The sequence below is a fragment of the Scyliorhinus canicula genome, chromosome 13, assembly GCF_902713615.1.
Source record: "Scyliorhinus canicula chromosome 13, sScyCan1.1, whole genome shotgun sequence".
NCBI classification, from domain to species: Eukaryota; Metazoa; Chordata; class Chondrichthyes; order Carcharhiniformes; family Scyliorhinidae; genus Scyliorhinus; species Scyliorhinus canicula.
Window position 1 is genome coordinate 116058851 of NC_052158.1, and position 24452 is coordinate 116083302.

The 24452-nt window shown below is 46.1% G+C and overlaps 1 protein-coding gene across 5 annotated transcripts in view; it reads right to left on the minus strand.

The window, feature by feature from the left end:
- tmem44 (transmembrane protein 44) overlaps nucleotides 1-24452 on the minus strand; it is a 52783-nt gene that overhangs the window by 12729 nt on the left and 15602 nt on the right. For 3 of the 5 annotated variants that reach the window (XM_038816319.1, XM_038816318.1, XM_038816321.1), the window contains exons 4-8: nucleotides 23673-23827; nucleotides 18282-18368; nucleotides 14907-15077; nucleotides 12089-12232; nucleotides 900-1004 (exon numbers count right to left, since the gene is read on the minus strand). In XM_038816319.1, the coding sequence (XP_038672247.1) occupies nucleotides 900-1004; nucleotides 12089-12232; nucleotides 14907-15077; nucleotides 18282-18368; nucleotides 23673-23827 (662 nt within the window). The remainder of the gene's footprint in view (nucleotides 1-899; nucleotides 1005-12088; nucleotides 12233-14906; nucleotides 15078-18281; nucleotides 18369-23672; nucleotides 23828-24452) is intronic. The other 2 variants (XM_038816320.1, XM_038816322.1) reach the window with 2 other exon arrangements.

Genomic DNA, 24452 nt, shown 5'->3' on the forward strand with positions numbered 1-24452 from the left:
CTTTTTTAAGATTGTTCAAGATCAGAAGTACACTTAATTCTTCAAAATAAAAATCAAGGCAATAAAGAAGACTATAACAAATGATTGGCCCAGGTTTTTCTGCAGCAGTGAGTTTGGCAAGACTATAAATCCAGTCATCCAATACACCATCAATAATTTCCACCATATTTTCCTGCATTTGTGACCCCCCCCCCCAGGAATTCTCAGACCATTTTCCCCAGTGATTCTGCAAATATATTAACTGGGTGGCATTGTACAATTGAAAATTGTCTTTTAATCTGAATCACAAGTTTGCTACTCATCCAAAAGTGCTATCCCAGCAGACTGATCACTTCTCAGTGGAAAGGGTTGGCCTGTTTTCATTTAGAGCACATCCTGAATTTGATTAGAGGTTTCACAGCTCTATTAGTTTTTTTTCTATCTCAGGCTGTGCCATGTTTAATCATGTGAGCAATTTTTAAAAATAGTTAGTTATCAAACACACCATTGTCAGATCACCAGTGCCAGTATTTATAAATCTAAGTGACAGCAGCAAGATGGCAAGATTTCAGCAGAACCACCCATCCCATGGTTTTCAGAAGTAGACAGAGTTCTGAAAATTAACTTGCAACTATTTTCATTGTGGAATAATGGCAGATCAAGACAAAAGTTTTGGCAGATAATGGCAGATCAAGACAGGAAAATATGGATTAGTGTAAATGATGGCCCAAGTCACCTTCCTCTTTCTTTTGAGCAGTTCAAGAGTCCCAATTTCATTGATCCACTATTAGTGACTCATGTATCCTGGAAAATCTGGGCCAATGTAGTTTCAGGAACATCTCAACTTGGAACAACAAATGGATTGGATGATAACGGTAAATGAAGTAAACTTTACAGATTGACACTAGTTATAGCTTTACCTCTTGCACTGGTTCAATGCTCATATCCATATAGTGGCCTATTTCTGCCATTTTACGTAAATATCGGTTGTTCTGGGGTATGTTCAGTGGCATCCAATCCGAACTCTAGAAAGGAATAATTAATGTATTTATTTTAATTCCACTGCAACTGAAATATAGCGTTTGGACAAGTTCAATCATACTTACAAGTTACAGGGAATCTATTTTTTATTAATGAAGTTCAAGTACGATAAAGAAGCGATACATTTTCAAGTCAAGATGATACATGACTGGAAGGGATGATGTTCCCATGTGGCTGCTGCCCTTGTCCTATGTGATAGAGGTTGTCGGTTTTGAAGATTTAGTTGAAGAAGCCTTGGTAAGTTGCTGCTATGTATCTTATAGATGGTACACACTGCAGTCACATTGCTCATACCAATGGTAGAAGAGTGAATGCTTAAAGTGATAGATGCCGAGTAAACAGGGTACTTGTTTTGGATAGTGTTGAGCTCCTCGAATGTTGTTAGTTGCATTTATCCAGGCAAGTGCATAGAACTAAAAACCTCAGAAAAAGATATAATTCATTAGATACTCCAATGGCATCAAGCACTTGGTCCCTGTATCCAGACCAGAACCATGGAAGCTTCTCGTATACCTTTACTGCAGGTTAAGAATCTCAGAAAACATTGAATACAAATTAAATCAGCCACATCATAAGCAGAGATGTCTGAATTATGCTCAATATATATGAATAGTTTATTTTACTTAATCCACCACACCATCGAGGTACTGAATGATTTCTATTACTTAGATGGAGATGACTCTTTTTTTTATTTTCCCTGAACATGTTGTTAAACAGTGAAAGAGAAATTAGGAATATGTATAGAATATATATATTTGAAATTCAGTTCAGGAATAAGCTGGAGGATTAGATTGATGCTGCAAATTTTGTTTCACGAGAAACAAGGAGAATGAGCATTGTGATATAACAATTGCAATAGGTGCAGGGAGACCAGTAACCAGGAAAGGGGGAAAAATAGCCAAACGATGCCTCTGCAATGATGTAAAAACTAAACAATCAAATTGTAAAATCATGTTTGGATTGTCTTTTAAACTTATTTAACAAAGTTTTTGCCAAAATGAGTAGGTCAACCAGTATCTGAAAATGGAATAGGACATATTTTTGTCAGCATAGTGAATCATCCTGTGGTAAAAATAATTTGAGGGAGCAGGACAGTCTAAATGGACAGCTGGTCTATGAGCAGCTCCAGGAATAGACAACAGATATTAGACAGAAATGAATAATGGGGATGTTGACTGAATAAGTTTGAAGGCTGGTGTAACCTGAGAGAACTGTGAAACTGATTAAGGAATCAGCACAGTATGAGATACTAGAAACAACCCTCAGCCACTGTGAGGACATGGTTAGACATCTCTCTATGATTTGAACAACTGAATCACTGGGAACCTTGCAACATAGGACCATGAGGTCTTGATAGTAAAAACATAAGACTTGGGAGCAGCAGCAGACCATTTGGCCCTTGGAGCCAACTCCGTCATTTAATGGGATCACGGCTGATCTAGATGTTGTTTCAGCTTCACCTTCCTGTCTGCTCCCCATAATAACAAACCCCAGGTCTTTTCAATAAAGGGTATAAACCTATAAATCACAGAATCGTGAATTTACAGTGCAGAAGGAGGCCATTTGGCCCATCGAATCTGCACCAGCCCTTGGAAAGAGAACCCTACTTAAGCCCACACATCCACCCTATCCATGCAACCCAGTAACCCCACCTAACCTTTTTGGAAACTAAGGACAATATAGCATGGCCAATCCATCTAACCTGCACATCTTTGGACTGTGGGAGGAAATCGGAGCACCCGGAGGAAACTCACACAGACACAGGGAGAACATGCAGGCTCGCACAGACAATGACCCAAGCCGGGAATCGAACCTGGGACCCTGGAGCTGTGAGGCAGCAGTGCTAACCACTGTGAGACAGTTACTGGTTTGGGAGGATTCCAGGGCAGTTGACAGTGGAGAATATCTCCCCGGGGATTGATCCATAACGGCCTTGGCACAAAACTCTTTGGTTGTTCAGAAATACGTCAAGAAAAAGCAGTGGCAATGAGAGAAGAACAAAGAGCATTACAGCACAGGAAAAAACCCTTTGGCCCACCAAGCCTGCGCCAATCCAGATTCCTTATTTAGACCTACTACTTACTGCCCAAATGATCTGTATCCCTCCATTGCCCGCCTGTTCATGTGTCTATCAAGATACATCTTAAAAGTTGCTATCGTGCCTGCCTCCACCACCTCCACTGGCAATGTGTTCCAGGCGCTCACCACCCTCTGCATGAAAAACTTTCGGTGCACATCTCCGTTAAACTTTCCCCCTCTCACCTTGAACCTGTGCCCCCTTGTAATTGAGTCTTCCACCTTGGGAAAAAGCTTCTAACTAGTCACCCTGTCTATATCTCTCGTAATTTTGTAGATCTATCAGGTCTCCCCTCAGCCTCCGTCTTTCCAATGAAAACAATTATTCAACCTCTCCTCATAGCTAATACCCTTCAGATCAGGCAACATCCTGGTAAACCTTCTTTGCACTCTCTCTAAAGCATCCACGTCTTTCTGGTAGTGTGACGACCAGAACTGCATGCAATATTCCAAATGTGGCCTGACTAAAGTTTTATACAAATGAAACATGACCTGCCAACTCATGAAGACAAGCATGCTGTATGCCTTCTTTTTTTTTTTAATAAACAATTTTATTGAGGTAGTTTTTGGCTTTATAAACAGTTACAGACATCATCAGAAAGGAAGCAAAAAAGGCAAAAATGTGCAAACATCCACGTACGTTCAATACTTCCATCGTACCGTATTGCACAAGCCCGCTCCCCTCCCACCCGTACTACCCGCCATATTTTCCCTCCTACTCTACTCTACCCCCCCCCCCCCCCCCCCTCCCCCCCCCCCCCCTGCTGACGCTCACTCTCCCGCAAAGAAGTCAATAAATGGTTGCCACCTCCGGGTGAACCCCTGCACAGATCCCCTCAAGGCGAACTTAATTTTTTCCATCCCCAGGAAACTTGACATGTCCGCAAGCCACCACTCAGTCTTCGGGGGCTTTGAGTCCCTCCACGCCAATAATATTCGTCGCCGGGCTATCAGGGAAGCAAAGGCCAGCACATCGGCCGCTTTCTCCCCCTGGACGCCCGGGTCTTCCGAAACCCCAAAAATTGCCACCCCTGGACTCATCACCACCCTTGTTTTTAGCACCTGGGACATGACCCCCGCAAATCCCTCCCAGTACCCCCTCAGCTCAGGGCATGCCCAAAACATGTGAACATGGTTCGCTGGTCCTCCCGCGCACCTAGCGCATTTGTCCTCTATCCCGAAAAATTTGCTCATCCGAGCCACCGTCATATGGGCCCGGTGAACGACCTTAAATTGGATCAGCCCGAGCCTAGCACATGTCGCGGTCGAGTTTACCCTACTCAGGGCCTCTGCCCACAGCCCATCCTCCAATTCCCCGCCTAGCTCATCCTCCCATTTAAGTTTCAGTTCCTCTGTCTGGGACCCTTCCTCCCTCATGAGCACCTTATAAATACCCGAGACTCTACCCTCCCCTTCGTCCCTCCCAGAGACTATTCTGTCTAGGATCCCCATTGGCGGGAGGCACGGGAAAGATGGGACCTGTCTACGAACAAAGTCCCGCAACTGTAGGTATCTAAAATCATTTCCCCTTACCAACCCAAATTTCTCCTCCAAGCTCCTCAAACTCGCGAAGCTCCCTTCCAGGAACATATCACCCACCCTTCCCGCCCCTGCTCGCCGCCACACTCGGAACCCCCCATCCATACTGCCGGGGGCAAACCGATGGTTGTCGCAGATTGGCGCCCAGACAGACGCCCCCATCTCCCCCACATGCCTCCTCCACTGGCCCCATATCCGCAGGGTCGCCACCACTACCGGGCTGGTGGTGTACTTGGCCGGCGGCAGCGGTAGAGGAGCCGTGACCAGGGCTTCCAAACTGGAGCCCCTGCACGAAGCCGCCTCCACCCGCTCCCAAATAGACCCCGTACCCACCATCCACTTCCTTATCATAGCGATGTTGGCCGCCCAGTAATAATTGACCAGACTCGGCAACGCCAGCCCTCCCTCGCTGCGGTTCCTCTCCAACATCGCCTTCTTCACCCGCAGAGACTTTCCCGCCCAGACAAAGCTCATGATCAGCCCGTTAACTCTTTTGAAGAAGGACTGTGGGATAAAGATCGGGAGGCACTGAAAAATAAACAAAAATCGAGGGAGGATTGTCATCTTTACAGTCTGCACCCTCCCTGCCAGCGACAGCGGGAGTGCATCCCATCTCCGAAACTCTCCCTTCATTTGCTCCACCACCCTGGCCAAATTTAACTTATGCAGCCTGCCCCAGTCTCGTGCCACCTGGATTCCCAAATACCGGAAATTTTCCTCAACTAGCCTAAACGGTAGCCCTCTCAATCTGTTCTCCTGGCCCCTTGCCTGTACTACAAACATTTCACTCTTGACCGTATTTAATTTGTATCCTGAGAACTGGCCGAACTCCCTCAGCATTCCCAGTATAGCTCCCATCCCGGCCACTGGGTCCGACACGTACAGGAGCAGGTCGTCTGCATAAAGAGAAACCCTGTGTTCAACCCCGCCCCTCACCATCCCCTTCCAACCCTCTGCGGCTCTCAGCGCAATCGCCAGCGGCTCTATGGCCAGCGCAAACAGCAGCGGGGAGAGCGGGCAGCCCTGCCTGGTCCCTCGGTACAACCTAAAGTACTCCGACACTTCTCTGTTGGTCCTGACGCTGGCCCTCGGGGCCTGATATAATAATTTGATCCAATCCACCAATCCCTCCCCGAACCCAAACCGTCCGAGCACCTCCCATAGATATTCCCACTCCACCCGGTCAAAGGCCTTCTCGGCGTCCATAGCCACCACTACCTCCACCTCTCTACCCGCCGGGGGCATCATTATCACATTGAGCAATCTCCTCAGATTGGCCGCCAGCTGCCTACCTTTCACGAACCCCGTTTGATCCTCCCCAATCACCTCCGGTACACAGTCCTCCATTCTACCCGCCAGTACCTTTGCCAGGAGCTTGGCATCTACATTAATCAGGGAGATTGGCCTGTAGGACGCGCACACCTCCGGGTCTTTACCCCGCTTTAATATCAGAGATATGGTGGCTTGTGACATCGTCGGCGGCAGGGTCCCTCTGTCCCTTGCCTCATTGAAAACCCTCGCCAAGACCGGGCCCACCAGCTCCGAGAACTTCCTATAAAACTCTACTGGGTATCCATCCGGCCCCGGGGACTTCCCCGACTGCATGGCCTTTAGGCCCCCCAATACCTTCTCTACTCTAATCGGGGCCCCCAGCTCTTCCACTCGCCCCCCCCCCCCCAACTGTTGGGAATGTTAACCCATCCAGAAACCTTTTCATCCCCTCCGGTTCTTCTGGCGGCTCCGAAGTATACAGCTTACGATAGAAGTCCCGGAATACCCTATTCAATTCTGCCGGATCCTCCACTTTGTGCCCCCCCTCGTCCCTCACTCTACCTATTTCCCTGGCCGCCTCCCTCCTCCTAAATTGCTGCGCTAACAGTCTGCTAGCCTTTTCCCCATACTCGTACACCACTCCCCTCGCCTTCCTAAGCTGTTCCACGGCCCTGCTCGTGGATAGTGCCCCCAGTTCCGCCTGTAGCCTCTGCCTCTCCCTGAGTAAAACCTCCCCCGGGGACTCCGCGTGCTCTTCATCTATCCGGCCCATTTCCCTGACCAATCTATCCATCTCTGCCCGGTCTGCCTTGGCTCTATGGGCCCCAATTGAAATCAGCTCCCCCCGCACTACTGCCTTTAGCGCCTCCCACACGGTCGCCGCTGAGACCTCCCCAGTGTCATTCACCTGCAGGTAATTTTTTATACATTTCCGAAGCCTCTCGCAGATCCCCTCCTCCGACAGCAGTCCCACATCTAGCCTCCATTGCGGGCGTTGATAACTCGCTCCCCCGAACTGCAGGTCCACCCAATGCGGGGCATGGTCTGAAATGGTAATTGCTGAGTATTCCGTGTTCTTTACCTCCCCCATACAGTCCCTGCTTAGCACAAAGAAATCTATCCTGGAATATACTTTGTGGACGTGCGAGTAAAACGAGTAGCCCCTTCCTGTTGGCTGTCCCTCCCTCCAGGGGTCCACTGCCCCCATTTGCTCCATAAACCCTTTCAGCTCCCTTGCCATTGCTGAGAGTCTACCCGTTCTGGGACACGACCGATCCAAAGTCGGGTCAAGGACCATGTTAAAGTCCCCTCCCATTATTAGCCTGCGAGAATCCAAGTCCGGGATCTTCCCCAGCACTCTTTTAATGAAGTCCACGTCATCCCAGTTCGGGGCATATATATTCACCAGCACCACTCTTCTCCCCTCCAGCCTGCCCCGTACCATCAGGTATCTGCCCCCCCTGTCTGCGGATATGCCCTCTGCCTCAAATTGCACGCGCTTGTTGATCATGGTTGCCACCCCTCTGGACTTCGAGTCCAAGTCCGAGTGGAAGACCTGGCTAATCCAGCCCTTCCTTAGCCTGGTCTGGTCTGACACTTTCAGATGTGTCTCCTGCAACATAATTACGTCCGCCCTCAGGGCCCGCAAGTGCGCGAACACCCGCGCCCTCTTAACCGGCCCATTCAGTCCCTTGACGTTCCAGGTGATCAGCCTGGTCGGGGGGCACATCCCACCCCCCCCCCCCCCCACCCCGCCGGTCAGCCATAGCCTTTCTCGGGCCGGCCCCTGACCCGTGCGTTGCGCCCTTCCTGGCCCGCCCTATAGCTGCCTCCACCCTCGACCTCCTTTCCAGTGCCTATTTCAAGTCCCTCTCCCGTCAGCAGAACAACCCCCCCCTCCCCTAACCCCATCCCCCGATACCCCCACCCCTGCCATCTACTGGCTGTAACTTCCCCCCCCATCTGACTTCCTTGACTAGCCAATCTGCTAGCCCGGTGACTCAACACTCCGGCGCCTTCCTGTCCCATTCCCCTTGTTTCCCCGCCCTCCTCCCCACCCACTGGGGCAAGCCGGCTCCAGTGTCTTCCGCGAGCTGCACAAAAAGCCCAAACAGGAAAAAAAAAAAAAGGGAAAAAACATAGAAAAAAGAGAAAAAGCACATAAATGTCCATGAACAAAGGAAAGAGTCTCAAATGTTCCGCTTGGCCCCTTTGGCCCAGCAAACCGTTGAGCAGCAGTCCAGGCACATTCGGCGTTCCTCCCCACAGAAATCCTCGGGCCCTAACTCGCGTCCTTGGGGCCTCCTTTCGGGACCAGCCCCAGGTCCCTCACAAAATCCATCGCTTCTTCGGGCTCGGAAAAGTAGTGGTGTTGACCCTGGTGCGTGACCCATAGCCGAGCTGGGAACAGCAGACCAAACTTCACGTGCTTCTTGAACAGCACCTCCTTGACATTCTTAAAGGCTGCTCGCCGCCGAGCCACCTCCTGGCTTAGGTCCTGATAGATGCGGAGAACACTGTTATTCCACGTGCTGCTCCTGGCGCTCTTTGCCCACTGCAGCACCCGCTCCTTGTCCACGAACCTGTGGAACCTAATCACCATCGGGCGGGGGGGTCCGTCCAGCCGCCCCTGCCTTGCCTGCACCCTGTGTGCCCCCTCCAGCTCCAGCGCTTCAAAACTGGACTTCATTACCTGGAGCATGTTATCCAGCGCCAGCTGGATTGCTGAGTCCGGGGTCAGTGTGTCCGCCATCTTAGGTCCCAGGTAATTTTCTTCCGGTCCTTGTCTCTGTCCCTTTTTCTCCTTCTTCTTCTGCCTTCTGGAATCCCGCTGTTCCATATGCCGCAGCCCGCTCCTCAGCGCCTTCGCTGCCGCTTTCCTTTACCCAGCTCCTTCAATTTTACCTCCTGGGCATCTGAAGTGGGTCCAAGCTGTCCCTCCTCAGCAACTCCAAACTTTTTCTCTTTCCCTTTGTCCTGGAGGAAGGAAGGTCCGTGGGTCCGCCATCTTACCCTGCAGGTCAGCTTCCTCCTTTCCTCCATCTCTCTCTCCTTCCTCCTCACCTGCTGGCCTCCCACACTTTCATTTTCTGCAGCCCGCTCTCCTCTTCTATTCCCGGCAGCCTTTCTGCCGCCTCCGTGGTCCCGCTATCGCGGGGAAACAGCTGTTCAGGCCCGCCGGAGTGAGAGCCCACCGAATGTGCGGCTCACTCGGACATCGCCGCCACCGGAAGTGCTGTATGCCTTCTTGACCACTTTATCCACCTGCATTCCCACTTTCATGAAACTATGAACCTGAACGCCCAGATCCCTCTGTATGTCAATGCTCCTAAGGGTTCTGCCATTTACTGTATAATTCACACCCGAATTTGATCTTCCAAAATGCATCACCTCGCATTTTCCCAGATTGACCTCCAAATGCCATATCTCTGCCCAACTCTCCAATCTATCTATATTCTGCTTCATTCTCTGACAGTCCCCTTCACTATCTGTAACTCCACCTATCTTAGTATCATCTGCAAACTTGTTAATCAGACCGTCTACATTTGCCTCCAGATCATTTACATATATCACAAGAGAACGGCTGTCCGTAAAAGCCAGCCAACCTGCCTGACCTGAATGAGTATCTGCTACTTGTCACAGTTGTATGTTTGCGCTTTGTAACTAGTGTGTTATATCTGGTCTGAAAAACCTATTAAACTCAAGATTGTCACAGTGTTACCTTCAGGCACTCCGGCCTGCTCTACTATTCAATACAATCTACTATTCAATACAATCCTACCTGATCCTCTGTCTCCACTCCATTTTCCTGCCGACACTCTTATTTTCGAACAGATCAAAAATTCTGTCCATTAAATTTACTCAACCATGGAGTATCCACAGTCTACTGGTGTAGAGAATTCCAATAATTCACAACCCTCTAAGTGAATAAATTCCTCCTCTTCTTCGTCCAAAATGATCAGCCCCTTATTGGAAGGCTCTTGCCCCTGTGTTCTAGATTCCCCAGCCAGGGAAAACATTGACTTGATGTGTACCCTGTCAAGTCCCTTCAGAATCTTGTATCTTTTATTGAGATCAACTCCCATTCTTTGAACGTCCAGAGAGTATAGGGCCAATTTATTCAGCCTTTCATCAAACGACAACCCTTCCATATTCCAGGAACCAATCTAGTCAATCTTCTCTGTACTGTCTCCAGTGCAAGTACATCCTTTCTTAATTATGGAGATTAAAACTCTGCACGGTATTCCACATTTTGCATGATCCAAGCCCTGTACAATTAAGATTTCCTTATTCTTGCATCCCAATCTCCATGCAATAACAGCCAACGTGTATTTTGCCTTCCAGATTCCTTTTTGTACCTGCATGCTAACTTTGGGTGCCTTGTATGAGTACATCCAAGCCATTCTGAACATAATTTTCACACGTTTAAAAAAATAATCTGCATTTCCACTCTTGCTACCAAAGCGACTAGCTCAAACCTCCCCACTTTATACTCCATCATCCACCTTGTTTCCCACTTAGACTCTTTGTATCTTCCTCCCAACTTATATTTCTAGCTGGCTTTGCATCACCAGCAAAAGTGGGTGTATTGCTCTTGGTTTCTTCATCAAAGTAATTAATATGGATTGTAAATAGCTGAGGTCCCAGCACTGATACTCACAGCCTAATTACAGCCTGCCAACTTGAAAATGCCTCGTTTATCATTGCTCGCTGGTTCCTGCTAACCAATCCTCCATCCATGTTAATATATTACCCCAACTCCATAGGCATAGAAAATCTTGCATAGAAAAAATGTGGCACTTTAACAAATGTCTTTTGGAAATCGAAGTACACTATTTTTACTGACTCTCTTCATATACCGGGCTAGTTACATCCTCAGAAATCTACTAGATTTGTCGAATATGATATCCTATTCGTAAAATCACATTGATTCTGTCTGATGGTGCTAGTATTTTCAAAACTGTTAAGATTTCCTTAATAACAGATTTTTGCATTTTCCCCAAAGGCGGATGTCAGGATAACTGGCCAATAGTTCCCGGTTTTCTTTCCCCCTCCTTTTTTGAATAGAGGTATTGCAGTTGCTAATTTCCGATCCACTGGGACCATTCTGGAATCCAGAGAAGTTTGAAGAATAATAAATAATGCATTCAGTATCTCTGCAACTACCTCTAAGAACTCTTAGATGTTGGCCCGCAGGGATTAGTCAGCTTTTAGTCCCTTACATTTATACAAAACTTTTTCATCGCTGCTATTACCTCAAGTTCCTCATAGATATTACCTCTCGGTTACCATCTATTTCTAATGTGTACTTGATGTCTTCTACTGTGAAGAGTGACAAAAAACTTGTTCAACATCTCTGCCACTGTATTATCATCACATTTTCCGAGAGAACCTTACTAATGAGGTGACTAATTAAATCTGCTTCTTTGCACAATAGCAGATCTAAAATAGGTTTATCCCACATTTAGTGGCCCAGCTCAAAATGGAGTAAACTAACTGGAGGGAGGTAAAATTTAAATAATAAGCAACTACCCAAGCTGACTTCACCAAAATTTGATCAGCAATCACTATTTTCACCAATTGGATTGAAATATTACTAGATATGAAAACTAATATGGAATCGGCATCTTATTTTTTATGCACTCTCATATCTTTGTACAGTAAATGAATTAACAAAAGTTCTGTTTAATATATAAAAGTCAAACATGCTCTTGCAACATGTTATCACGTTTCTATTGCACCTTAAATACGGATTATTTTATGACTATCGCCTCTAAACAATGGGGCAGCAGGGTAGCATGGTGGTTAGCATAAATGCTTCACAGCTCCAGGGTCCCAGGTTCGATTCCCGGCTGGGTCACTGTCTGTGTGGAGTCTGCACGTCCTCCCCCTGTGTGCGTGGGTTTCCTCCGGGTGCTCCGGTTTCCTCCCACAATCCAAAGATGTGCGGGTTAGGTGGATTGGCCATGCTAAATTGCCCGTAGTGTCCTAATAAAAGTAAGGTTAAGGGGGGGGGTTGTTGGGTTACAGGTATAGGGTGGATACGTGGGTTTGAATAGGGTGATCATGGCTCGGCACAACATTGAGGGCCGAAGGGCCTGTTCTGTGCTGTACTGTTCTATGTTCTATGTTCTAATGGGAAGAGAGCAATTATGTTCCTTATTATTGACTTTTATATTACCTGTGCTTCTGCTTGAACCTCCTCTTCTTCCATTTCCTGTCCAGGAGATTCCAACAGAGAGATCGTATCAGATTCTATTACCATCTCTAAACCCCAATTCTGGCGAGTAGATTTATCTTTCAGTAGACATGATAAGAACAGTATCTGGTTGAACGTAGTTAAGTAAAAGTGACATTTGAATTTGTGCAAGTAGTTTTAACAGTTACTAATCGCAAACTTCGGATGGTTCCACCAGTTTTACACTGAAAGAGCTGGAAGGGAAAATAAACCACTTCTGAGTAATTATTTTAAGGACCCAGACCAAACTCCCCCGACCCATCTGGGATCCACCCACCCTGTGGCAACTGGGTCCAGCTTTCCCCAACCACCCCCCCCCCCCCCCCTGACTTGCCTCCCAATCTGATGTATGAACTCCTACTCTCCCTTAACAATAAACTTACCTTCACCTTTCAATAGTCCCTTTAAACCTGCTTTATAGCAGCTAGAGCCATAGTGGATGTGTCCTTCCACGTTGCACTCCATTTACACCACACCAATGCAGGTTGGGGGCGCGCTTCGCTGCTGCTGCCTTACCCAGCCTGAGTGAGGAAGGTCAGGCAAGACAAGGGCTTTGGAATTCCAGCAACGCAAGTCCCTCTGGAGAGGCAATTCACCTGCGATCGCCACTCCAAGGAAGTTAAGAGCTGTTTTGTTTAATTTACCAATCAATATTATACTGGGAATTTTTATTTTAAAAGACATGGCCCCTTCCATAATGCTAGCTGGTTTGTATTTCCTGGGAGGACATCTCAGAAAGATACTTTACAAATATTTAGCCAGCATTTTGTAAGAAATTAATTGTATGTGTTGAGAATTTTTCAGTGGATATGGGTTTGTTACAATATGTGGTTTGCAGGTGGTTAAGCCTGAGCTCTCAAATGTTTTTGAGAGTATTTGCATTTGTTCTTCCTTATAATTGATTAAATTAAATCAGAAATGTGACTGGGGGAGGAGTACTGTATAACTACAGTGACAGTAACAGGTTCTGCGTTCCATTGAGCATGATCTGCATTTATAATTCATACGCAGCAACATCACAAACACTCCCAAGTTCGATTGAGCCAGAGGTCAAAGTCAGAACAATCCTTCCAAACATTTCTCAAACATGTGATCTAAACACAAAATCAGAAGCATCTGGTGAAGAGCTGGCAAAATGCCAATTACTAGGAGTGGTATCATTTCATTTTTTAAAAATATGATCTATTTTGATGGACATCATATTTGAAAATAAACAAAGGGCCATAACTTCCAGGCTCCCCAGCATCGGATTTGGGGGGTGGAGGGCGGCACCCTAAATATGCATTGGGAATCCCTCTCAGAACCTCCCAGGTAAGGGTTGGCACAGCAACTGTTTCCCTGCTGCATTGGGAAAGAGCCAAAAATGTAACTTAAATCACTAACTTTGGATGGTTCCAACAGGATTATATTAATAGCTACTCCAAAAAGGCTAGAAGAAATAAAACCTCTTCTAACTTCTGGGTAACTATTTAAAACACCCAGACCCACCTCCCACACCCTGCAGGGTATCCCCATGGGCCCGACTCTTAACCCCAAACTGGGTGCCGCCCCCAGTGACCCTGGGCAGCACCCTCCTCCTCAACCACACCACCACAACCCAATCCGACTGGACACCACCCCCAACTTGAACCCTGACCCAGTTGGACTACCCCGACAATCTGACCCGAACTGTGAACCAGCTGGACAACTCTTTCCTTCCCCCGCCCCTCTCCCCCACCACCACCACCCAACTCCCAATCCCTGGGCCTGAACCATGCCCCCTGGACCCGACCCCCAATTCCACTATACTCCCCGATCACCTGCATTATTTCCCTACATAGTAGTTAGCACAACTGCTTTACAGCTCCAGGGTCCCAGGTTCGATTCCAGGTTTGGGTCACTGTCTGTGCGGAGTCTGCACGTTCTCCCCATGTGTGCGTGGGTTTCCTCCGGGTGCTCCGGTTTCCTCCCACAGTCCAAAGATGTGCAAGTTAGGTGGATTGGCCATGCTAAATTGCCCTTAGTGTCCAAAATTGCCCTTAGTGTTGGGTGGGGTTACTGGGTTATGGGGATAGGGTGGAGGTGTGGGCTTGGGTAGGGTGCTCTTTCCACGAGCCGGTGCAGACTCGATGGGCTGAATGGCCTCCTTCTGCTCTGCAAATTCTGTGATACTGACACTTCCACTCAAGTATCAGCATCACATCTTAAATATTTAATATTCTATAATTTAATGGACTATGTGTGGTTGCCAAATTAACAAACAGATTCAGGTTGCAACAGGTGGCCACACGATTCATTTGTCTCTGCGGAGAACTGTACCAAAAGCCAAACACAATATAATCCTGTTTCATTAGAACATTAAAATATGGGCGCATGGTGGCGCAGCGGATAGCACTGCTGCATCACAGCATCGAGGGCCCAGGTTCGATCCCAGCCCTGAGTCACTGTTTGTGTGGAGTTTGCACATTCTCCCCTGTCTGCGTGGGTCTCACCCCCACAACCCAAAGGTGCGCAGGGTAGGTGGATTGGCCACAGTAAATTGCCCCTTAATTGGATGAAAGAAGTGGGTACTCTAAATTTATATTAAAAAAACATTAAAATATGCCACTTAAACTGTTAAAAAGAATAACATTTAATAAGGCTATAATTTTGGCTAATTGAAGCACCATACTATTCCGTTAAACCAAAAATATCAAACCCGTGTAACACATCCATTTCCAAGAATATGCTTGCTTACATTCCTGGATCCTAAGAAAAAATATCAAACATTTGAAAAGGATACAGAAATATCTAGGGCTGAACCACCAAGAAAGATAAGGAGCCAGGGTAAAGATTGCAGGATGAACTCAGGTGTTTTCTCATGTGCCAAAATGGCGGCAGCATACAGTACACCCGCCAGAATTGAAAGGATCAGAGCCCATTTCTGGAGACTGCTATCAATCCTCCCCCTAGACTGTAAATTAGAAAAATATTTAATACCGTAAAAATTTCAAGCTTTGTTACCTTTAAACATGACTACATTAAAACACTCCTGCCAGCCATCCACTTGCTATGCTCCAAAAATATGAGGCCATCCAAATTTCTGCTACCCATGTCCTTACTTACATCAAGACCCGGGACAGCACAGTGGTTAGCACTGCTGCCTCACAGGGACCTGGGTTCAATTCTGGCCTTGACCTTCCCCTCGTGTCTGTGTGGGTTTTCTCCAGGTGCTCCGATTTTCTTCCCATAGACCAAAGATGTGCAGGTTAGCCCTGCCAAATCTACAGTACTCCGACTGGGAGGTCACAGCCGAGAAGGTGAGGGGATGTATACGAGAACTGAACATGGGATGGGCGAGGCTGGAGGAGTCCTCCTGCAAGGGAACGACCCTCCAAGCCCTCGCCACTGCAGCGCTCCCATCACCACACCCCCCCCCCAAAGTACACATCTAGCCCAGTGGTGGTAGCTACATTGAAGACGTGGAACCAACTGACGCACCATTTCGGACTAGCCGAGATGTCCTCCATGGTCCCCATCTGCAGTAACCACAAGTTCTCGCCTGTCATGTTCGACACCACCTTTAAAAGATAGAGACAGGATGGGGGGGCGCTAGCAGTTAGGGACCTTTACATAGGGGACAGACCCGCGACCTTGGACGAGCTGATGGAGGACCTGGACCTGCCGACGGGAAAGGAACTCGGGCACCTCCAAATTAAACACTCTCTCCGCAAGGAGACGGCTAAGTACCCAGGGCCCCAAGAGACATATTACTGGAGGAACTAATCAACACACAGCAAGGGGCAGGGGGGGAACTGTGGGACCATATACAGACGATTGCTGGTCAGGGCAAGGCTGCCACTGGATGAAGCTAGAGGGAAATGGGAGGTGAATTGGTGACAGAAGTGGGTTGGGACTCTGGAGCGAAGAACTGAGCAGGGCCAACCACCTTCTCCTGTGCAAGGCTAAGCCTTATGCAGTTTAAAGTGGTGCACAGTGCTCAACTAACCAGAAGCCGAATGAGCAGGTTCTTCCCAGAGGTGGAGGACAAATGTGAACGGTGCCAGGGAGGCCCGGCCAACCACACCCACATGTTCTGGTCTTGCCCCAGACTTGTCGGGTTCCAGACAGCCTTCTTTGAAGCAATGTCCAAGGTTGTGGGGGAGGGTCGAGCCGTGCCAGAGAGTAGCAGTCTTCGGGGTATCGGACCAGCCGGATCATATGGGGAAGAGAGCCAATGCCCTGGCTTTTGCATCCCTAATCGCACGCCGGAGAATCCTGCTCGGCTGGTGTTCAGCAGCATCACCCACAGCTCCAGACTGGCTGGCAGACCCAGCGGAATTCCTCTACCTGGAGAAGATCAACTACACCATCCGAGGGTCAGACTAGGGCTTCCACAAAGCGTGGGGGCCATTCAATAGTCTGTTCTAAGACCTATTCGAGGCCAATAGCAACTAGGAGGGGGAGAGGGGGGAAGAGAGGGAGGTAGACAAGGGAAGGCACACACAAGAGAAAGGGGCAGAGGGGGGAAGGGAACCCAAGGGAAGCACAAAACGAAGCACGGGGACAAGGGGAGGAAGGGAAGGGCCATACATGCGCCCCCCCCCCCCCCCCCTTCCCTAAAATAAAAACTAAAAGCCCCAGCAGAAAGAAGTGGAGCACAATCTGGGGCGCCCAGGGCAGACGACAACATTAAGAGGAGAACTAAACTACCAATGAGGGAAGGGGGGGGGGAGGTGGACCACAGGTAAAAACTGTTGTAAATAAGACACAAACGTGTTTGTAAATACCAGATACACATGAGCTGCTACTCTGTAAAAACTGGAAAACATCACTTAAAATATTTATTTAAAAAAGATAAGCAGGTTAGGTGGATTGGCCATGTTATACTGTCCCTTAGATGCCAAGGATTAGGAGGTTAGGTGGGGTCCTTCCCTTGCTCTGTAATCTCCTCCAGTCCCACAATCCACTGAGATATCTATACCTCTAATGTGGACCTTTAATTCTGCCCTAAGTGCCCCCAATTTTTTTTCAACAAACAATTTTAATGAGGTATTTTTTGGCATTACAAACAACAACAGTATAAAAACAGTGTACAAAGAGCAATAAACATAGTGCAAACACCGACACCCATCCCTCCAAGACCCGCCTATTTAAACCCCCCCCCCCCCCCCCCCCCCTGCCCCCGCCTACTGACGATTAATTCTCCGCAAATAAGTCGATGAATAAGTCCTTTGGGGCCTCACGGTAGCATGGTGGTTAGCATCAATGCTTCACAGCTCCAGGGTCCCAGGTTCGATTCCCGGCTGGGTCACTGTCTGTGTGGAGTCTGCACGTCCTCCCAGTGTGTGCGTGGGTTTCCTCCGGGTGCTCCGGTTTCCTCCCACAGTCCAAAGATGTGCGGGTTAGGTGGATTGGCCATGCTAAAATTGCCCGTAGTGTAAGGTTAATGGGGGGATTGTTGGGTTACAGGTATATGGGTTACGTGGGTTTAAGTAGGGTGATCATTGCTCGGCACAACATCGAGGGCCGAAGGGTCTGTTCTGTGCTGTACTGTTCTATGTTCTAATGGTTGCCACCTCTGGGCGAACCCTAACACTGACCCTCTCAAGGTGAACTTAATCTTCTCCAGAAGTGCCCCCAATTTTAACTACTCCACTGTTGGTGCCAAGTCTTCAGTGGCGAGGACCAGAAGCTGCAGAACTCCCCCTCTAAACCTTATTTTCTTCTGTAAGGCACACTTTAATATCTCTCTCTTTGATCCTTTGGTTGTCTGCCTTAATAGCTCCTTACATGTCTTCGTGTCAAAGTTTACTTTATAAACATTTCTGTGAAGTGCCTTGGAACATTTCATTCTGCTAATGGCACCATATCATTGAAACCAGGTGTATCAGGATAACTTTAAATATTGGCCGCTCCCAACATTAACCCGGAAAACTCTTTCCAACAGCAGCTAGCTGAACAAATTGGTAAATCGCATTTACCCTTTCTACTAGAGTTATATAAAAAGATACAAAACAGAATGAAAACCATCACGGCCATCACCTCCAGCACATTAGGAATAGCAAAGGTATTGCTTCATAACCAGAATTTGATGCCGAAATCCTAGTATTGCATTCAACAAAATGTAAAAATGTCCCAGGTATTTCTTTCACTCAGATTGACGATTCCTACTTACTGCCTTTAAAATCAGTGGAAACTTTGATGTCCAGGCAACAAACACTGCAATCACCCCCAGCGCATAACCAATGATTTCTGTGTTGTCCTATAAAAACAAATAATTTTTTTAATGAACCAATCATTAAAATATTAGTTATATTCACAGATGAAGATCGTGCCACAGCCAAACTTTACAGGCATATCTTAAAATATAGAGAAACATCTTTCAGGAAACGATAAAAAACAATGCAGGCATGTCTGTGATAGTTACTGATCTGTATAGAAGGTAAAGGCATATCCAGTAGCCAACAACAAAAAAAAAATCCTTCTCATATCTAGGAGTACCCGATATCAGATTCAGTGTAAGTACCAAGAATGTAACAAAGAAAAGCTGGTTTATGCCTGTGAATTTATCTTAAATCCTGAAAGACTTAGAGAAATTGCGAGGGCATTAACATTGCTATGATCTAGAAATAAATATAATCTCCTCAGAGGAAATGTCACCTTTTGTACAATTTGTAGGGAAGGTACAGCCAGAGTAAACATTAACAAATATATTGTCATAAACTCCTGAGCCAAGGTCCGGGTGATTATACCAGCTCTAAGTAAATACCACAGACAGAAGGAGGAGTATATGAATATTTGCTACTTTTCTTTCAGATAGACTTGTGGAGCAATCCAGAATCTCAAGACTATTGCTGCAGTTCCCTTTGTATTCAAGTTACAGAAATCAATCTGACGGAAACACTGCCTACACCTCTTCAGTGTTTAAGAAAGGCAACAGCATGAAGTAAATTATGTTCAGCTGTAGTCAGCACAGTACAAGTGTGACTACATTGAATCAAACAACAAAAAATTAAATATATTTCTCTGGAACTTGCAAAGCCATCTTGCTCGCGCTGGTTCTAAAAAAAGCAACTCATTCAAGTTCCACACTGCTGCTGATCTTTTCCCAGACCTTTTTTAAATTTTAAAATGTATCTTTGTCAGAGTTTTTCCATTCTTTATTTTTTTTAAAATATTTTTATCCTCTTTCCTTCTTTACAAAAAAACATTTAAGAAGGTTGCTTCCAGCATTTGTTTTAATAAAGGTAGCCAAACACTAAAAACTCAACAGAAAAAAATTCTATTGCTCTTTTCCTTTATTCTTTGTGATTATTTTAAATACATGCCTTCCAGTTACAATCAGGGGAAACAAACTGAGTTTTCTGATACGTGAACAATTTAAACAATTTTGCTCATCTATCCTCATAGGTCTGGTTCCTCTTAGGTCTGGTATCGTCTTAGTACATCTTTATCCATTCCATGGCCAAGACCAAAAACTGGGCACAATATGTTAACTGAACCCCAATTATCACAAGCTAAACAGACTTGTGCAAGAGAACACCCAATAAATCTTTTAGCCTGACCATGCCTATCCATCATGATAAAGTTGCTTCATCACACACACTGAAGCTGGTTCAATTGTATTACATCTGTGATCATTATGTAAACTTGAATAGTTTGATGAACAGCTAAAATAGTTTAACCATTATTAAATACAAATTCTATTTATTCCTACAATTCAATAATCAACACAATGTTGTACAAAGAAAATTACAGCACAGGAACCGGCCCTTCGGCCCTCCCAGCCTGCGCCGATCCAGATCCTTTATCTAAACCTGTCTCAATTTTCCAAGGTCTACTTCCCTCTGTTGCCACCCGTTCATATACCTGTCTAGATGCCTCTTAAATGATGCTATCGTGCCCGCCTCTACCACCTCTGCTGGTAAAGCGTTCCAGGCACCCACCATCCTCTGCGTAAAAAACTTTCCACGCACATCTCCCTTAAACTTTCCCCCTCGCACCTTGAAATCGTGACCCCTTGTAACTGACAACCCCACTCTTGGAAAAAGCTTGTTGCTATCCACCCTGTCCATACCTCTCATAATTTTGTATACCTCAATCAGGTCCCCCCTCAACCTCCATCTTTCCAATGAAAACAATCCTAATCTACTCAACCTTTCTTCATAGTTAGCACCCTCCATACCAGGCAACATCCTGGTGAACCTCCTCTGCACCCTCTCCAAAGCATCCACATCCTTCTGGTAATGTGGCGACCAGAACTGCATGCAGTATTCCAAATGTGGCCTAACCAAAGTCCTATACAACTGTAACATGACCTGCCTACTCTTGTACTCAATTCCCCGTCCGATGAAGGCAAGCATGCTGTATGCCTTCTTGACCACTCTATCGACCTGCGTTGCCACCTTCAGGGTACAATGGACCTGAATTCCCAGATCTCTCTGTACATCAATTTTCCCCAGGACCCTTCCATTGACCATATAGTCCGCTCTTGAATTTGATCTTCCAAAATGCATCACCTCGCATTTGCCTGGATTGAACTCCATCTGCCATTTCTCTGCCCAACTCTCCAATCTATCTATATTTTGTTGTATTCTCTGACAGTCTTCCTCGCTATCTGCAACTCCACCAATCTTAGTATCATCTGCAAACTTGCTAATCAGACCACCTATACCTTCCTCCAGGTCATTTATGTAGATCACAAACAACAGTGGTCCGAGCACGGATCCCAGTGGAACACCACTAGTCACCCGTCTCCATTTTGAGACACTCCCTTCCACCACTACACTCTTGTCTCCTGTTGCCCAGCCAGTTCTTTATCCATCTAGCTAGTACACCCTGAACCCCATACGACTTCACTTTTGCCATCAACCTGCCATGGGAAACCTTATCAAACGCCTTACTAAAGTCCATGTATATGACATCTACAGCCCTTCCCTCATCAATTAACTTTGTCACTTCCTCAAAGAATTCTATTAGGTTTGTAAGACATGACCTTCCTTGCACAAAACCATACTGTCCATCACTGATAAGTCTATTTTCTTCCAGATGTGAATAGATCCTATCCCTCAGTATCTTCTCCAACAGTTTGCCTACCACTGACGTCAAGCTCACAGGTCTGTAATTCCCTGGATTTTCCCTGCTACCCTTCTTAAACAAAGGGACAACATTAGCAATTCTCCTGTCCTCCGGGACCTCATCCGTGCTCAAGGATGCTGCAAAGATATCTGTTAAGGCCCCAACTATTTCGACCCTCGCTTCCCTCAGTAACCTGGGATAGATCCCATCCGGTCCTGGGGACTTGTCCACCACTTCCCCTTTCCGTATGACAACTTGACCTAGAGTATTTAAACATCCATCCCTAGCCTCAACATCAGTCTTGTCCCTCTCCTTTGTGAATACCGATGCAAAGTACTCATTAAGAATCTCACCCATTTCCTCTGGCTCCACGCATAAATTCCCTCTCTTATCTTTGAGTGGGCCAATCCTTTCCCTAGTTACCCTCTTGCTCCTTACATATGAATAAAAGGCTTTAGAATTTTCCTTAACCCTGTTAGCCAAAGATATTTCATGACCCCTTTTAGCCCTTTTTATTGCTCGTTGTAGTTTGCCCTATTCATATAACATGTACCAATTCACACCGGTTGTGAATTCTCGGTTTCCACATAAACTGAAACACTGTTCATGTTAATGGTGATCAACAATCGGAGCTTGGGAATCAGAATTTCAAATGGAAACTTTGAGACAATATCAAATTAGAGAGTGAAGTAAATACAGAGAGAATCTGCAATATTCAGGGAGACATTAATAAACTTGTAGGCTGGAACTTCAATAAATAATAATAATAATAATAATAATAATAATCGCTTATTGTCACAAGTAGGCTTCAATGAAGTTACTGTGAAAAGCCCCTAGTCGCCACATTCCGGCGCATGTTCGGAGAGGCCGGTATGGGAATTGAACCCACGCTGCTGGCCTTGTTCTACATTACAAGTCAGCTGTTTAGCCCACTGTGCTAAACCAGCCCTGGTTGGAGCAGTTAATTTTGTTCAAAAGCAGAGGAACAGAGGATGCATTGCAGGTGAATGAGATAAAAAAGGAAACAAAACTCTAAGGGTCAATTCTAACGGAATAGAATTTTAAAAGTAAAACGTTATATCAAACTCGTATAGACCTTTTTTTAGGGTACATTCTGGACAGTTCTGGTCTTCATTTCATAAAAACTACAGAGGCACTGGACAAGGGACAGAGGAGATTCACTAGAATTAATCCAGAACCAAGAATGTCACCTACTGGGAAAATTGAGCAGGGTAGGACTTTTTTATAAGCGTGAGGGGTGACATGATGGAGGTCTTTAAGATTATGATAGAGTAAAAACACAGGGAAGTTGTTTTCATTTGCAAGTGAGTCAAAGCTAGGGGCCATAAATATAAGATAGTTACTCATAAATCCAACGTGGAACACAGGAGAAAATTCTTCACACAAAGTTGAACACTAACACCAGGAGCAGTTGTATTTAAAGAGGAGACTAGATCAGTGTTTTTCAAACTTTTTTTCCGGATACCCATTTTTACCAACTGGCCAACCTTCGCGACCCACGCCGGCCGACCTTCGCGGCCCACGCCGGCCGACCTTTGCAACCCACGCCGGCCAACCTGCACGACCCACCATTTTCTCTTACCTTGTTTGTTGTTGACAAAAATGAGGGAAATGGTTTTGGGTCCCTTTGGTCCCAATGGTCCCTTTGGCCCCCTGAACTTGAAAAAAAAATGCGGCCGCATCGCGCATGCGTGCCCGATCATCGGTGCGTGTGTGCATAGTTTTACGCATGCGCACCGATGATCGGGCACACATGGACAGTGCGGCCGAATATTTTTTATCTGTTCCTGGCCATTTTGAAGGCCGCTTGCAGCCGGCATTATTAAAAGCTGGCTGCTGCGGCTGTTGCGCACGGATTTGCGCGATCGGGAGCGCCACGACGGATGGCTACGTGACCCTCCCGACACCCGCCCGTGACCCACCGGCGGGTCGCACCCCCGAGTTTGACAATGCCTGGGCTAGATAAACACATATTGGAAAAAGGACTGGAGGGCTATATTGATGAGCTGTACAAAGAAAATTGAGACACTCATGTGGAACATAAGCACCAGTTTGCACCTGCTGTGCTGTAAAAACTTTGTAATCATCAGTACAGTTTTCTAGGAACTAATTTTAATCAAATGAGAAAAATAGGCCAAGATAGCAAATTAGGACATTCATAATTGCCTGGTAACAATGACAGGTTTCAATCATGTGAGATCAATGGAAAGCAAAACTCCTGGCTTGGAATAGTCAGACAATTTAATGCCTCCCAAGTGCAACAACTGAAGCAATTCAGTTATATATATATATATATAATATATATATATATACACACACAAAGGTTGACAGACCATTTAGATTAGAAACTAGACAAGGCTGAAAGCACAGGATTTCATTCAATCTTTCCTCTGAACCTGTAAGGCGTTCAGATTATTTATGTTTGGGTTAAATGAACAGCTGGTGGGCCACATCAGTGCTACTTTACCTGAAGTAATGTGGTAAGCAGTTTCCTTCTTGGTCCACGAATATCCACTTGAGCAGCAGGGGAAGCCCAACAGTAGTAACTTGTGCCCATTGCAAAAGGTAAGCAAACCATGAACATGGCACTTCTTCTTCTTTTATTTCTTAGTCTTTGCTGATCTGATTATATAATACAAACAGTGTGACAAACTGGGAGATGGCCTTGTACAACTACGTTATAAAATACAAAAAAGGTGCATGATGTTGGGTGATGTGCCTTGTGCCTTTACTGCATTCATTTGGAGCTCATTTTGATTGCCTTTGTGGGTTGTGTGAATTGGCCTGAGTTTTTTTTTAAAAAAGCAGTGGAGGCCATGATGCTTAATTTGCAACATTAAACTATACAGGACAATGCACCAGCTAGGTTTTCCTGCACATCTGTTTTGTATGTTCGTAAAAGGGTTTATGTGTGGTTTGTGTATAACACAATTAAATGCCAAACAAAATTCAAAGATTTCCTAGAGTACAAATGTTTCCCAACATGTTTCTGCCCTTGCTCAAAGGTAGAGAAAAGGTTTATGAAAAGGGTGGTTGCCCTCAAGTGATTTGAAATATGACTCGGTGTCTAATTAAAAATCAAGCAGAAAAAAAAGGATTTTTAATTAAATTTTTCAGGACTCAGCACTTCCTACAAAAACATAATTTTCAAAACGTCATCCTAAATTTCATGTTTTCTAATTGCACATAGCGGGCGAAATTCTCCGACCCCCAGCAGGGTCGGAGAATCGCCTGGGGGCGCCTAAAA